This window comes from Thermobia domestica, chromosome 16, assembly GCF_964235325.1.
Source record: "Thermobia domestica chromosome 16, izTheDome1.hap1.1, whole genome shotgun sequence".
Classification (NCBI taxonomy): Eukaryota; Metazoa; Arthropoda; class Insecta; order Zygentoma; family Lepismatidae; genus Thermobia; species Thermobia domestica.
Genome location: NC_137469.1, coordinates 37,295,800 through 37,309,908, shown reverse-complemented (window position 1 = coordinate 37,309,908; position 14,109 = coordinate 37,295,800). Strand labels below are relative to the sequence as shown.

The window sequence follows — 14,109 nt, the reverse complement described above, 5'->3', positions numbered from 1 at the left end:
CCAAACTTCCGTGAGAGTTTCGGTTGTATACGTAGCAGGCGCTCGATTCCCGACTGTCTGTTTTAATGTGGCGGAAGATCAGGCTGGATAACAAAAAGGTCGGATAATCCGTAGTTCTATAAATACTCAGTTCCTGCTCATTTACACCATTAAAACATATATTTTATACCAAAACTTGCTTTTATTCATATTTTCTAGCCTCTTAATACAGGCCAGAACTTCATTTTATGTTTCTTATGTAGTGCACTGTACGTTTTAAAAATTTATTACAGAAAAACGGTCCAATTTTTTTTAAATGTATATAGTTTATAATAGATTTTGTAATATATTAACTTAATTGCAAGAAACATAAAATGATGACATTCATTACAATTTTCAAATAAATAAATAAATATTAAATTTAAAAAATGGGTCTAATTCTTAATAAATGATTTAAACTTATTTTATGATCCATTAATAAATGGTTACAGAAATGAGAAAAGGTAAACCTACAAGAGTGGAACGTCAAAACTTACATTTTTAACTTTTGAAACTCTTTGATAGATGACTGCTTTTCCTTGGCCAAGTCATATATACGTATTTGAATGATGTACTAGACTCAGGTAATATACATGTTAAGATGCTTTGAGAATATAACTTGTGCGCACGCGCATTGGACTAACTATATATTACTTGAGATACCCGTACCTAATCTTTCCGAGTATGCTCGAGGATAGGATTGAAAGTACTGTATCTTACATTGTACAGCGTGGTCCAGAAGTGAGCGTACCCCTAATTGGTGTTTTCTGACGATTTTAGGTTTTATCCACATTTGTTTGGTAACATTTCTTGGCATTGTCTGGTAACATTATGATATCGAATACACTTGTGATACAGCAGGATGGAGCACCAGCGCACTTCGCGATTCACGTGCGCAATTAAATGCATCAGACGTTTCCTGGCCACTGGATTGGAGGAGGTTGTGCATCTTCACCAGCTTCCTTTGCCTGGCCTCCAAGAAGTTCCGATCTGACGACACCAGACAATGCTCTCTGGGGTTTTATAAAGCAACAAGTAAGAAACACTCGATATCACACAACGCAGGAATTACGAGCAGTTTTGGAACACGCCTTCACCCTCGTGACTCCGGAGTATCTCTGCAAAACATCTCTGAGAACTTGCGCAGAATTCAGCTGTGTTACGACGTGGATGGTGATCAATACCGATGTTTATGACTCTTAAGACTTCAAGGTAACTATGTACAGACATTCTACCATAACTAACACTATACTGTTGAAACTAAAGGGGGCGGGGAACGCCCACTTCCGAACCACCCTGTATACGTACAGGACCTGTACAATCTAAGATGTTTACAAATCTATACAGTATTACTTTATTCGTAGTTTCTGTAAGCCGCCATCCAAATTCACTAAGAGACAGGCTGATGGGTATGAGGATACCATTGTAAGTGACAACTACAGGTACTGCGTGACAATGAAAACAGAAGAAAAGAATGAATATAACTTATTAGTAGCTATGAGTATAAAAGAAGCCAAAAGTGATTAGTTTATATCTTTCATTTTGCAATATAACTACTCTATTAAAATTACATGAAAGTGTAAAAGCCAGTAAAACTTGACAATACTCCCAACGTTTTATCAATAAATATGGTCTGGTGCGGGGGAAGGACACAAACATCCTCGGAAGAAATCTTTCAATTAGTTTCTTGAGGGTCAAAATGATTGAGGGACAGACACATACGCAGGAATTTGTTTCGGGGGTTCAAGGGAGGCACAAATTCAATATGAGGACAAATTATACTAAAATTTGGAAAATCACCCCTAAAATTAGACTAAATTTACAGAAAAATCGGGATTTCGGGGAATCCCTGTTGAGCAGTAAAATCCTCCGCATCCCCGCAGTAATTCGCACCCTGAAATTATAGTCAAATTGTTGATTGTCTTAGAATAGAAAGATTGTAACACTGGACCTTACAAAGACCCCGAGATAACAAGCGTAGAAATGGTAATAACCTTTGTAGGTTGGGCATCTGAAAGGTGTGTCGGAGAATGGATTACTCACTCGTATAAGTGTTCCCAAAATATTGCGCTGACGCATACATGCATTCATATGTGATTCTCTCACCTTGAACGATGCTCTTGCTTCCGCTACGGCTTTTTCGATGAAGTCATCCGAGATCCTTCTGGACGGGTGTTCGTTGAACACGGAGTTCATAAGGGCGATCTTGGCCGCGCTTCGCCTCGCCTCGGCTTTCGTTGGACAGTTCTGAAATGCACAAGGAAAACACATAAAGTATCACCTTTTTATATACAAAAATCACATCAAATATTAAATTATTCTTACACAGCTGGCAACAGAGGCTCCATCCTGTTTGTATTTCCAGGGATGGGCCGTAGCAGTTCAGTTCTTTAGAGAAGTCACATCGGTAAAAATTAAAAATTTTATCACTACAACCCAAGGGAAGAAAATTTCAAAGCTGTATACAGAAGTTAATGGACTAGGTAAGCCTTCTTTCTTTAGCTCGTAATAATAAAGCTTTAATTTTTCACCGATGCGACCTCCCTCTAGTGCTGTTACTGGGTGTTCCATAACACTTAACCTCAACAATTCATCTGGTCAACTTTCAGCAAGATATAAAGTTGTCTTCCAATGACCGTAATATATATATATAGGGTGTTTCAAAACAACACCGACAACGTTTGGGAGGTGATTCCTAACACCAAGATAAGACAAAAAGTATAGACCAACCTGGATGCACAAATGCTTCCTTTCGGAGTTATAGGCTGCCGAAAACATCAAAAAATGAACTTTAATGATCCATACCTCCAAAACTATGAGACCTATCGTGGCCGGGTCAAGACTTCACTTGGAAACTAATATTTATGCTAACCAAAAATACATGTTTCAGAATCCTAAGATACTCACCGTCCCTTTTTATAGACAGAGTTTGGCTACGGACATATAATTTGAAGTACTCACCAACTACCTCTATAAAAATTGTTGCGGATGTACCGCACGATTCTGAAACTTGGATATTTGGATAGGGCACATACTAGTTCCTAAGTGTAACCCGACTACAGTAGGTCTTATAGTTTTGGAGCTGTGGACATTTAAAGTTCATTTTTCCATGTTTAAGGCAGCCTGTAACTCCGAAAGGAAGCATTTGTGACCCAAGTTGCTCTATACTTTTTGTCTTATTTTGGTGTCAGGAATACTTCCGAAACGTTGTCGGTATTGTTTTGAAACAATCTGAATATACTGTAGTATGTTTGATTTATGCACATTCAATGAATTCTTGTCTGTAGGGGAGTCAGACGGAAACAAATTTCCAATATGCAATCTTGTTAGTGTCATATTACATAAAAAAGCTACTAAAATTTTGAAGATGTCATATGTTTGCATAATAATATTTTTTTTTTAAAGTGAATGTTTAATTTCTCCTTCGACATTTAAGGATTTGGGTTTGAAGTATTATAATAATTTTTATCGTGGCCGAAATGAAAAATGTTCAGTAGTATCTGAAACCCTCTTCATAGACTCTGATTGCATACCTGGTATTCTTGCTCCGTAGACTTTCTTTCCCTAAAAATTCCTTGAAACAGTTGTTTGCCTGGCACGTGAAATAAATAAATAAGTACAAAAAACTAATTAATTGTAATCGGAAATGATACCCTAACAGGAAGCTATAGTTGTTTGGAAGGAACGACATACTGGAGGAATAACTGGTAAAAGGGTATTTACAAAATTTCCCGGACTGACACTGAAATATCGCGCCTCTGGTAATAATCCGTTAATGACATACAGTGCCATCTATGGAAAAATAGTGGATAAGTTTCAAGTATCTAGCTGCGTCAATTCGTTGAAGACAGTCATTTGAATTAATCAGTGTGAATTCACCTTGCATACTGCATGACAATTCACTAGTCCACACGACTATTGTTGCCAATTCTACACTGAAGGACTGATAGTCCGAAGAGATTCAGCACTCACCCTACAGCCCAGATTTAGCAGAGAGTCAAAGTGTAGTTCTTAATGTAAACGGTAGTATAACGTGGCCTTATGAATTGGGGTTTGTTGAAGCTTAGCGTCCCTTTTCAACACATCGAGGCTATATGAGACGTGAATTTACAGTTTAAGATGGAATCTGAACCATTGTAATGCTCTCCAACCGGGAATCACACTTGAGACCACGTATATTGAAGGCGCGCGCTGACCATTAGACTAGTGGGAAAGGCTACGTGGCAGTTAATGGTCATTAATCAGTCCCAATCACCATATGAGATTTAATCTTACACTAATCTAACCGATGATATACAGAAGACACAGTTTTCGGACAAGGTCCATTCACTAAATAAATCGGAATTGTTGTATAGAAAATACAAAACTTTAACAAAACTTGTGCTTCTTTGTTATTTTTTGGTGGTGTCCGAGAACTATTATCAGATGGGCCTGGCACGCCTGCCTCGCAAACGGGATGCTCGGAATCAGTGAAACAAGATGGCGGCACCATAGGCGCCGACTTTAAGAAAATATTGGGGGATCCAAACATGAATAAATATATGATCATATTCAGCCCTTTTCTATCAACTGCTTGATGAAGGCCCCCTTCCCCCAAGATCTCGGTTCGATACTTCGCTGCAAAATTCACGCTGCATTGATCTTCACTTGTCATATGAGTGCTGCCAGTGTTGGTTGAATCTTCAGTGCTCTATTCAACACGGTTTTGAAAACTGCGTTTTCTATCGAATAAGAAGGCTGTTCCTAATATTGAATTAAAGGCACGATGAAGTTTACGACAGAAATTCTTGCTCCTCTTTGTTAATTCTTCTTCGACTGGATTATATTGGGAGGGGGCGAGGACCCCACCCCTAAATATTGGGGGCAAAGGTGTCCTAAACCCCCCAAAAATCGGCGTCTATGGGCGGCACCCTTGCAGGTTTGCAACAACATTGCGAGAATTGATACAGGAAAACAGGCGTATTTGATTTGTGTTTGATTAAAAAAAGAAAAAAAAGCTTTCACCATATTGCACTGTCACCTGACGGTGAATTTCGATTGGTTTCAACCGCTCAGCTAACAGAAATCTAATGACACTCCACTGCTCCACGTTGATACAAACCTGCAAGGGTGCCGCCATCTTGTTTCACTAATTCACGGCATCTCGTTCGAGAAGGAGGCGTGCCTATTAGATAATAGTTCTAGGACACCACCAAAAATAACAAAGAAGCACAAACTTTGTTGAAGTTTTGTATTTTTTTATACAACTTCTTCGGTTATTTATTGAATGAACCTTGTATTACGCCTGGACTAAGTCACTTACATCAAGATGTTGGGTGTATGTTGAATGTCTTCCACGAAATTCGAAGCGTTTTCTGTTAATTTGACGGACACTTCCTCTGTGGTTGACGCGTGTCAATGATCTTGGTGTGTCTTGGTCCTAATGGGAAAAACGTGGTTCCTATGTCGTGATATTCTTGAAATATTGATATAACTGGATGACTATAAGCTATGCCCAGTTGCAAAAATATTCCATTCTTTTTCCCCCTTTAAAATGTATATTTAAGAATACATGTTTAAGAGCAGTGAAGAAAAAGAAATGTTTGTGCACGTTTTGTGGAAACTGTTCAGTCACGACTCACGCATAGCAGCTTAGAAAGAGAACAACGTGAAAAAAAGAGGTCATTACTTATTTAGTATGATTGTATTCATAGTACAAGGTTGAAACGTTCTGAACGACGTTGGGGAAATATTTAACAAAATATTATGTTCAATTAACTAATGGAAGAGGAACTGAATATGCTTTTGTGTACCGGATGGCTAATGCGTTCGTAAACTGTTCGGCTTCTGATGAAGGTACAAAATTTTAAATGCTGATGCACCATCGTAAGGCAGTTTGGAAGATATTTGAAGACTAAGACTTCGCAACTGACGTCAAGAAAGTCAGAAATAATTGTTAGGAAGAACAGTTAACATTCAATCTTTAATTTTACGTTCCACAGTTAAAAGAAACAGATGGTTAATGAAAGTGAATGATTGTTTTTAAAAAAAAAAAAAATTGGAATGAGAATGCAGGGGGGAAGGGAGAACCCGAAGAAAACCTACAAACTACGAATGTGGTCACCACGAATTCGTATGTCGACCTATCCTGAATATACTTACTGGCTTAGTGGCCTCGCTGGCAATATGCCAGAAATTCTAAATGTGCACAGTTCCTAAAATGCATGTCCTAAACTATATTAAACCTTATATGCACAAGTGGGAAACTGTTAAAATGATTGATTGATTGATTTTGAGTTTTACGTCCCGTTCAGCAGCGAGGCTATATGAGACGTGGACCTACTGATTAACGTGGAATCCGAACCACATGAGCTCCCGCCGGGAATCGAACCCGGGTCTCCCGCGACAAAGACGCGTACGCTAACCGCTTAGCCACGGAGGAGCTCAACTGTTAAAATGAAATGAAATATTTAGTTTAACGTTCCACGTTTATGCACCGAGGCTAAAGGAGACGGTGATGAGAAATGAATGAAATGGTGGAATGAAGACAGTGGGGGGAAACGGGAGAACCCCGAGGTAACGCACGCACACGGGGTTTCTCCACCACAAGGTTCACTTGGCGCGAGGTGGGATCAAACCAGGGACTCCACGCCCCAGAGGTGAACGCGGGTCGTTTCTCATAATTTTTTACGTAGTGTCCATGTTTCTGTCCCATATACAGTACAATACTCCACACGAAGCATTTTATGAGTTTTTTTCAACTTTTTATTCAAGGGCCCACAAAATAGCACTTTCTTCCTCCTAAATGCTTCTTTCGCCATTCCTATCCTTGCTTTTGTTTCACGCCTAAACATATAGAAGTCCTAAAAATTATCTAGTTGCACAAGTCCTAGAAATCATTTGGTTGCTTAAATTCTAAAATACATAGATCCTAGAGTGCAGAAGTCCTAAAAATAATCAACATGCATAAGACCTAAAGTGTATTGACCGTTATACGTAGAAGTCCTAAAAATATATATTTATATATGAACATATAGAAGTCCTAGAAATCGTATATCTGCAAAAGTACTAAAATACTCAAGTCCTACAGTACAGAAGTTCTTAAAATTATCTAGCTACTCTAGTTCTAAAATACAGAAAACCAAAAAAGCACAGGTACAGGTCTACAGATACAAGTCTTAAAGCGCATTTAAGTGAACTGCAGAAGACCTAAAATTTAGAACTAACATTTTAGGAATGATCCAAAAAATTAATCAAAAGATTGAGATCTTGGCCAATAATTTGTTTTTCGATCAAGGGCTACAAAATTTTTGAACGGACCCTAAATCGATTTTTCGTATTTTCTACGGAATAAGCACACTATACTGAGTTAAGTGATAGTTTTGGTTTGGCTAAACTGTATGTAGTTCTCCAGATATAAGGCGTACAAGAAAATTTTTGATTGAAATATATTGGATGTTTTGATTAAAAAGAAAAAAAAAGGAAAGAAGTTTTTACCATACGTTATAGCACCAAATCTACTGTATACGATCTTCGGTATTCGTAGAAATAAATTACGTACAGTTCATCCGTTTTATAACATCTCTCTTCATTAGGTGTCTTCCTTTTACAAAAATTAAAACTTAGAATCTTGTTTTATAATTATTTTTCCTTGAGGTCAGTATTCTGGATGCAATTCTCAAAGCTATGTTGTTAATGCAAATTATGGTATGAACCAGAATGTTTAACTCATAAAAGCTCGATCTTCCTTTTTCCTGTCGTTGTCGGTCCCGGTATAGTGCTCGGTTCCTTGAAACAAACCATGATCAGTTAGCTGCTTTGAGCACTCACTGGCTAGAGGCAAACGCACACACATACATATATATACATCTATAAATATAAAGGAGATATTCCACGAAGTACAAGTCCATACTCTCTGCAGGCACCTGTGAATACTAAGAACAGTAAACAAGCAGAGTCTCCTGCCTTTAATGCATCGTCACGTTTGTACACATCTAATAAGTTTAGGCATTGTTTGTCTTCTTTTAGCTCAGTCTGAAGTCGTCGACCTGAGTACATGCATTAGGCAAATGCTTCATGATGACGAAAACGAATGAAAATGCAATGCATTTTTTAAAAGTTGTATATATATATATATATATATATATATATATATATATATATATATATATATATATATATATATATATATATATATATATATATATATATATATCACAAAAGGTACTTTATGCGTGTGCCTGGTTTCATGTTTGGAAAACTCAGTACAAACATGAATATTATATTGTGAATGGGTATTTTTAGAATTTGAATATTTTTTTACAAGAATGTATATAATGATAGGATTTATCTAAATTACTAGATCGCAAAAAATAAATTAGCCCATGGACATTATTTAGAAACGATTTTTGTTTATTGTTTAATATGTTCAAAGTATCCTGGAACCGTTCTATAATTGAACAAAAAAGTCTTGAAGTATCCTATCAGTGAACATCTTAACGTATTCCATCAATGAACAAAGTCTTAAAGTATTCTATCAGTGAACAGTCTTGAAGTATTCTATTAGTGAAATAAAAATGTATTAAAGTATTCTATCAGTGAACAAAAAGTCTTGAAGTGTGCTATCAGTGAACAAAAATGTATTGAAGTATTCTATTAGTGAACAAAGTCTTGAAGTATTCTATCAGTGAACAAAAAATGTATTGAAGTATTCTATCAATGAATAAAAAATCTTGGAGTATTCTATCAGTAAACAAAGTCTTGAAGTATTCTATCAGTAAGCAAAAATGTATTGAAGTATTCTATTAGTGTACAAAAAAGTCTTGAAGTATTCTATTAGTGTACAAAAATGTCTTGAAGTATTCTATAATTGTACAAAGTCTTGAAGTATTCTATCAGAGAACAAAAAATTTTAAGTATTCTATTAGTGAATAAAGAAGGTCTAGAACGTCTCTTAACAGCTGTTAATAGGCACTACTCAAAATATACATGAACTTCTGATGTGTTCAATGAGTAGGCTATACGGGCTTACAAACAAAAATGTCTAAATCATGTTCAATGATATATTTTTTTGCAGTATAGCAGAATGCCTGTTCTTCTGTACGGGAAGAACAAGTTTTATGGGAAATACTTGAAACCCATATATACCAACCTGGTCTCAAATATTGTCAATGCAAGTTGGATTTCGCTTTAAAAAATAACAAAAAAAAAAAACTTATAAGTGCTCCTAAATTGCTGTTAAATAACGTTTCATTCCTTCAAGACTCAGTTAAGTCGTTTTCTTGCATCTGGAAATAACTGATTCACTTAAAACCATAGAAATCGTTAGGCAAGTGTTTAGTCAATTGTTCGGCAAGTGTCTTAACCCGAAATTGAAAAAAAAAAAATCTTCATTTCATAGAAATGGTCACTTCCCTAACAGCACAATTACATAGCAGGCATATATATCTATCATGTTCCCTCAGGTACATGGGAATGTGTCCAGTACGTATCTTATGTACCTTTGAGAGAGAAATCACATAAATGGCAAGTGATAGTCACAGTCTATGTCCGACCCTAGGCACATGCCTGACATGTACCTGGGGAACGTGCCTAGCATGTTCTAGATATGTTTCCCATGCCGTAAGCGTAAATGAATCACAAAATTACTCACCAAAAATATGTTAAATCGCCTATATGCGTAATGTGTTTACATTAAGGTGAGTCTAAAAAGCACTTTAAACAAGTAAAAAATGTATCCCACGGTGGACGCGAACAGCCAACCTTTGAATTACTAGCCGCGTGCTCTTCCGACTTGGCCACGGAGGCGACGAAGGAAACGTCACTTGTAGATGGATAAATTTTTGAGGTCTTTTGAATTTGGCTAATCAGAATGCTCCTTTAACCGCGTATATTCTACGATAACCGTTTAGGATCAGATAAAATCTGCTTGCCATGTAATTTTATAACAAAATGACGAGTGTCTATTTACTTTATTTTGTGGTTTTTCCATATTCACTTTCAAATGATTGGCGACAGTTGCCATCTAATAGTTGTTGCATTTGTTGCTTCTAGTACACAATCGCTTAGAAAAAGAAGCAACAAGTGCATCAAATGTGGGAGATGAATTTAGAATACCTAAATGGCGCATGCCTAGAACATCACAGACGTATGTCCCAAGTGACGACATAAAAACAAATGACTGTTAGAGTGCGCAACTGAGCCAGGTATATAAATGCTATATTTGTGGTACATAGTTGCAAATATCAATTAGGTGTAACAAGTACGTAAAACTGTAAGTAGCTGAAGTACATACTTAGTACATGAATATCATATGTGCCAAGTGTCGGGTACCTAAAAAGTAGCTGAGACACCTAAGTGGCACATGCCTAGCACATCTTGTGCTGTTAGGGTTGAAGTTTATATCCTTCAAACCGAATTTTTCAAAAATCAAAACCAACCTTTAGTCTTTTTCCAGTGTCGATAATTAGCCAAATTTGTCTTCTTGTATGAGAATTTCATATTGTATATGTCAAAATATATGTATAGAATACAAATTTCATGGCTAAATGCTGAAGGTTTCAAAAGAAATTCGTATTACCAATATAAAACTTTTCAATAAACCTCTTTACGCCAGGAGCTGAATTACTCAAAGCTCCGTCTTAGAAAATTTCAATTTTCTTGATCGAGAATAGCTTTGTCCCGTTTTTCCGCCCTCTTTGATCTCGAATTTCAGAAATTTCTCTTATTCGTAGTTTAGACTCTTAAGATAATATTTTTAGTAAATTTCAACGACCATGCTTAACTGTTTTGGAGATTTCGTGAATAGTGAAAACGGAGCCCCTTTTTCCCCCTCAGGCTCACTTTGCGTAGCACTCCATCCTACCCTCAATCTAGGATTCAATGAATAAATTTGTACAAAATTTCGAGTGCTATACTCAAACGTTCAACAGATCTGGTAGAAGTTGAAGGAAATGTTTAAGGCATCTTTCTCCCTGTAGGAGTGCCATTTCGCAATATTCTCAGTGGCGTAGGGAAGGGGGGCCCAGAGGGGCCGGGCCCCCAAAAGACGTCCGACCATGTACTTTGGTACTGTGATGTTTGTAATTTTTTTTATATATTTTTATGTTTATATATTTTTTGTTTGTAATTTTTCTATATGTCCCTATAACAGCATTTGCCCCCCCCAAACACACATCCTGGCTACGCTACTGAGTATTCTATATCACCCTCGGCCAACGATCCACGGAGAACATGTATAAAAAATTTCAAGTCTTTTTCTTATGTCCAAGAGTTCCGAAAATCTGATAGAAGTCGAAAAAGTGTTCAATGCCCCTTTTGACCTTTATTTCCTCAGTTATAAGATACATGGGAATTATTTATATACAAAATTTCTAGATTCTGATATACGCGTAGATTTGGGTAACATACGGGAAAAAAACATATATATATATATATATATATATATATATATATATATATATATATATATATATATATATATATATATATATATATATATATATATATATATATATATATATATATATATATATATATATATATATATATATATTTATATATATATATATATATATATATATATATATATATATATATATATATATATACATGCATACAAATAATGCTAACATTTTACGCTTAATACTGTAGTTTCGTAGATCTATAGAACGGCAAAAAAAAAAAAATCAAACCCCGTTATCCCCTTCAGGGGTACCATTTCAAGAAAGAAAAGATAGCATCTTTTCTACAGCCTGGAGTTCAAGGAGAACATTAATACAAACTTTCAAAAGTCTACGTCTAAAAGTTTTGGAGATTTGGCGAACTGGAAAAAATCATTCAAGCCCCATTATCCTCTCTTAGGGGCCACATTTTTCAAAATTCCTCTTAACTACAAGCTAGGACAAAAAAAGAGAACATTTGTACAAAAGTTGAAGGTATATATATAGTGGCGGTGGATCCAGGACATGATCAAGGGAGGGACTAAACCACAGTTTGCCGCTTTATCCAGCCAAATATATATAATGCAGCCAAATTTAATATTACCCTCTTATTCCTGGAAAATTTTGAAAATGTACGATTGATTAACACAATTCCTAAATAGTCATCACCTCAAATCTTGCCTCGAGCCACACTTTCTATCACGCTCCTCAAAACACTTTTTTCAATGTTTTAAGCAGATTATTCTTATCTTTTTTTTAACCATCTCCATTATTTTCCTTTCCTTCTCTGCTATTTCTTCATTTCTTTACGTTCAGCTCAGCCAAGTTTCTCTATTTTTCCCACTTCTACTTCACTCACTTCCAAAGAAGGTTTATCTTTTTCCCTATTAGTGTTTACTTTTCTGTCCTATACAGAACCATTACTTAATGTATATACAATTCTTTGTCGTAACCTTATTGAGCAACCCACAAAATTTGATTTTCTTCTTCTTAAAGGTTTCTTCGGCCAATCTTGGATCGTTTTAAAAGTTTATATATATATATATATATATATATATATATATATATATATATATATATATATATATATATATATATATATTACATTTGATTTATTCAATAGTTAAATTGCATTCTGAGTGTGTATCTTTTTCTTCTTATTAAGAAAAGAAAATGCTCAAACGTTTGATATGAACTCAACAGAACGCCTAGTCGTATGCAAACAGTCAAACTTCTGTGATAATTGGGTTGTATAAGAAACAGGCGTTCGATACTTATTTCTAAATCCATTATGCTTACAGTAAAATGATACACTAAGAGAGGAAATTATGTGAAAATATTGTAGTTATCGAGTGTGTACATATCTGAACACTACTACAGAGCTCTAATTAGTAATTGAAAGAACTTGAAATTTAAGTTACAAGATTTGATCCTAACTTAATAAAAGCATTTCAATAAAAAGAGGATTAGGGCCAGGAACGTTATTTGAGACTTCAGGGGGGCAACTCCTCCTGACTTTGAGATTTATATAGACCTATATTTTAATTAAGAATCTGATTTTAAAAAAGACAGAAATTACTTTTATCAGAAAGTATTTCCTCCCTTTCCCCAGCAATATATGAAATGATGTTACTGGTTAGGACACTAAGGAAACAATATATTCGTAATGATACACTAGAAGCAATGACGGGGAAGAAAAGGGGAAAAGAGGAGCTTGGTATAAGAACAATGTTAATCTATATGTCGGAATGAAGAGGTCAACAAGAGATCATTGCATATGTAACCAAACTTCTTAGTTTATGACACGCGATCTCAGTGGTGGCAAAATATCTTTCGGTTGATTAGAGTTAGATATCGAATTATAACGATGGAGTAGGTTTGTTAAGAGCCTGATTTACTTTAAAAATACAAAATTTACTTTTCTTTTGCTTATTTTTCATAAGTGAAAGGAGATAATAAAATATAACTTACCACAATCATAAATAATATTATTCTACAACAGAAAGTATGAACCTGAAGAATTTTCAGTGTTGCTATCCATAGAAATTATAGTGTTGCCAGAACATTTCCTTCAAAATCTAAGTTAAGGCAGCGACTAGAGGAACGAACACAACTACATTTGATTTCATATCGTGTTATCTTAATATCCTGTGAACTACTTTTTAAATAATAGCTGCATTTAGTTTGTAATAAAGAAAATAATATTAACATACAGTTATTAAAATTAAATAATATTATTTAAAATGTAGCTCACAGAATTCCAAGTAGGGATGCGCACGAGACAAGATTTGTGGCTGTCTCGTCTCGAAAATGTGCTGCAAAAGTGATGTCTTGACTCGAAAAATGTATATTTCTCTATTGGAAAAGCCGTGTCTCGACTCGAATTTTGTCAGGAAAATCCTGTCTCGACTCGTCTCGTGCGCATCTCTAATTCCAAGACAACGTAATACGTAATCAAATGCAGTTGAGTTCGTTTCTCTAGTCTCTGCCTTTACTTACATTTTTGGGGAGTTGCTATTCTGACAACATTGCAATTTCTATGGATGGCAACACTGAAAATTCTTCAGGTTCATATTTTCTGTTGTAGAATAACATTATCTATGATCGTGGTACGTTTCATTTCATTATCTCCTTTCACTTACGTGTATGAATAAACAAGCAAAAGAAAAAT

The 14,109-nt window shown here is 35.5% G+C and overlaps 1 protein-coding gene across 2 annotated transcripts in view; it reads right to left on the bottom strand.

Annotated features, from left to right (window-relative positions):
- Positions 1-14,109, bottom strand: part of lft (Limb expression 1 family member lowfat) — a 302,779-nt gene that overhangs the window by 45,861 nt on the left and 242,809 nt on the right. For both annotated transcript variants that reach the window (XM_081742321.1, XM_081742322.1), the window contains exon 3: positions 2,125-2,265. In XM_081742321.1, coding sequence (XP_081598447.1) covers positions 2,125-2,265 — 141 coding nt within the window. The remainder of the gene's footprint in view (positions 1-2,124; positions 2,266-14,109) is intronic.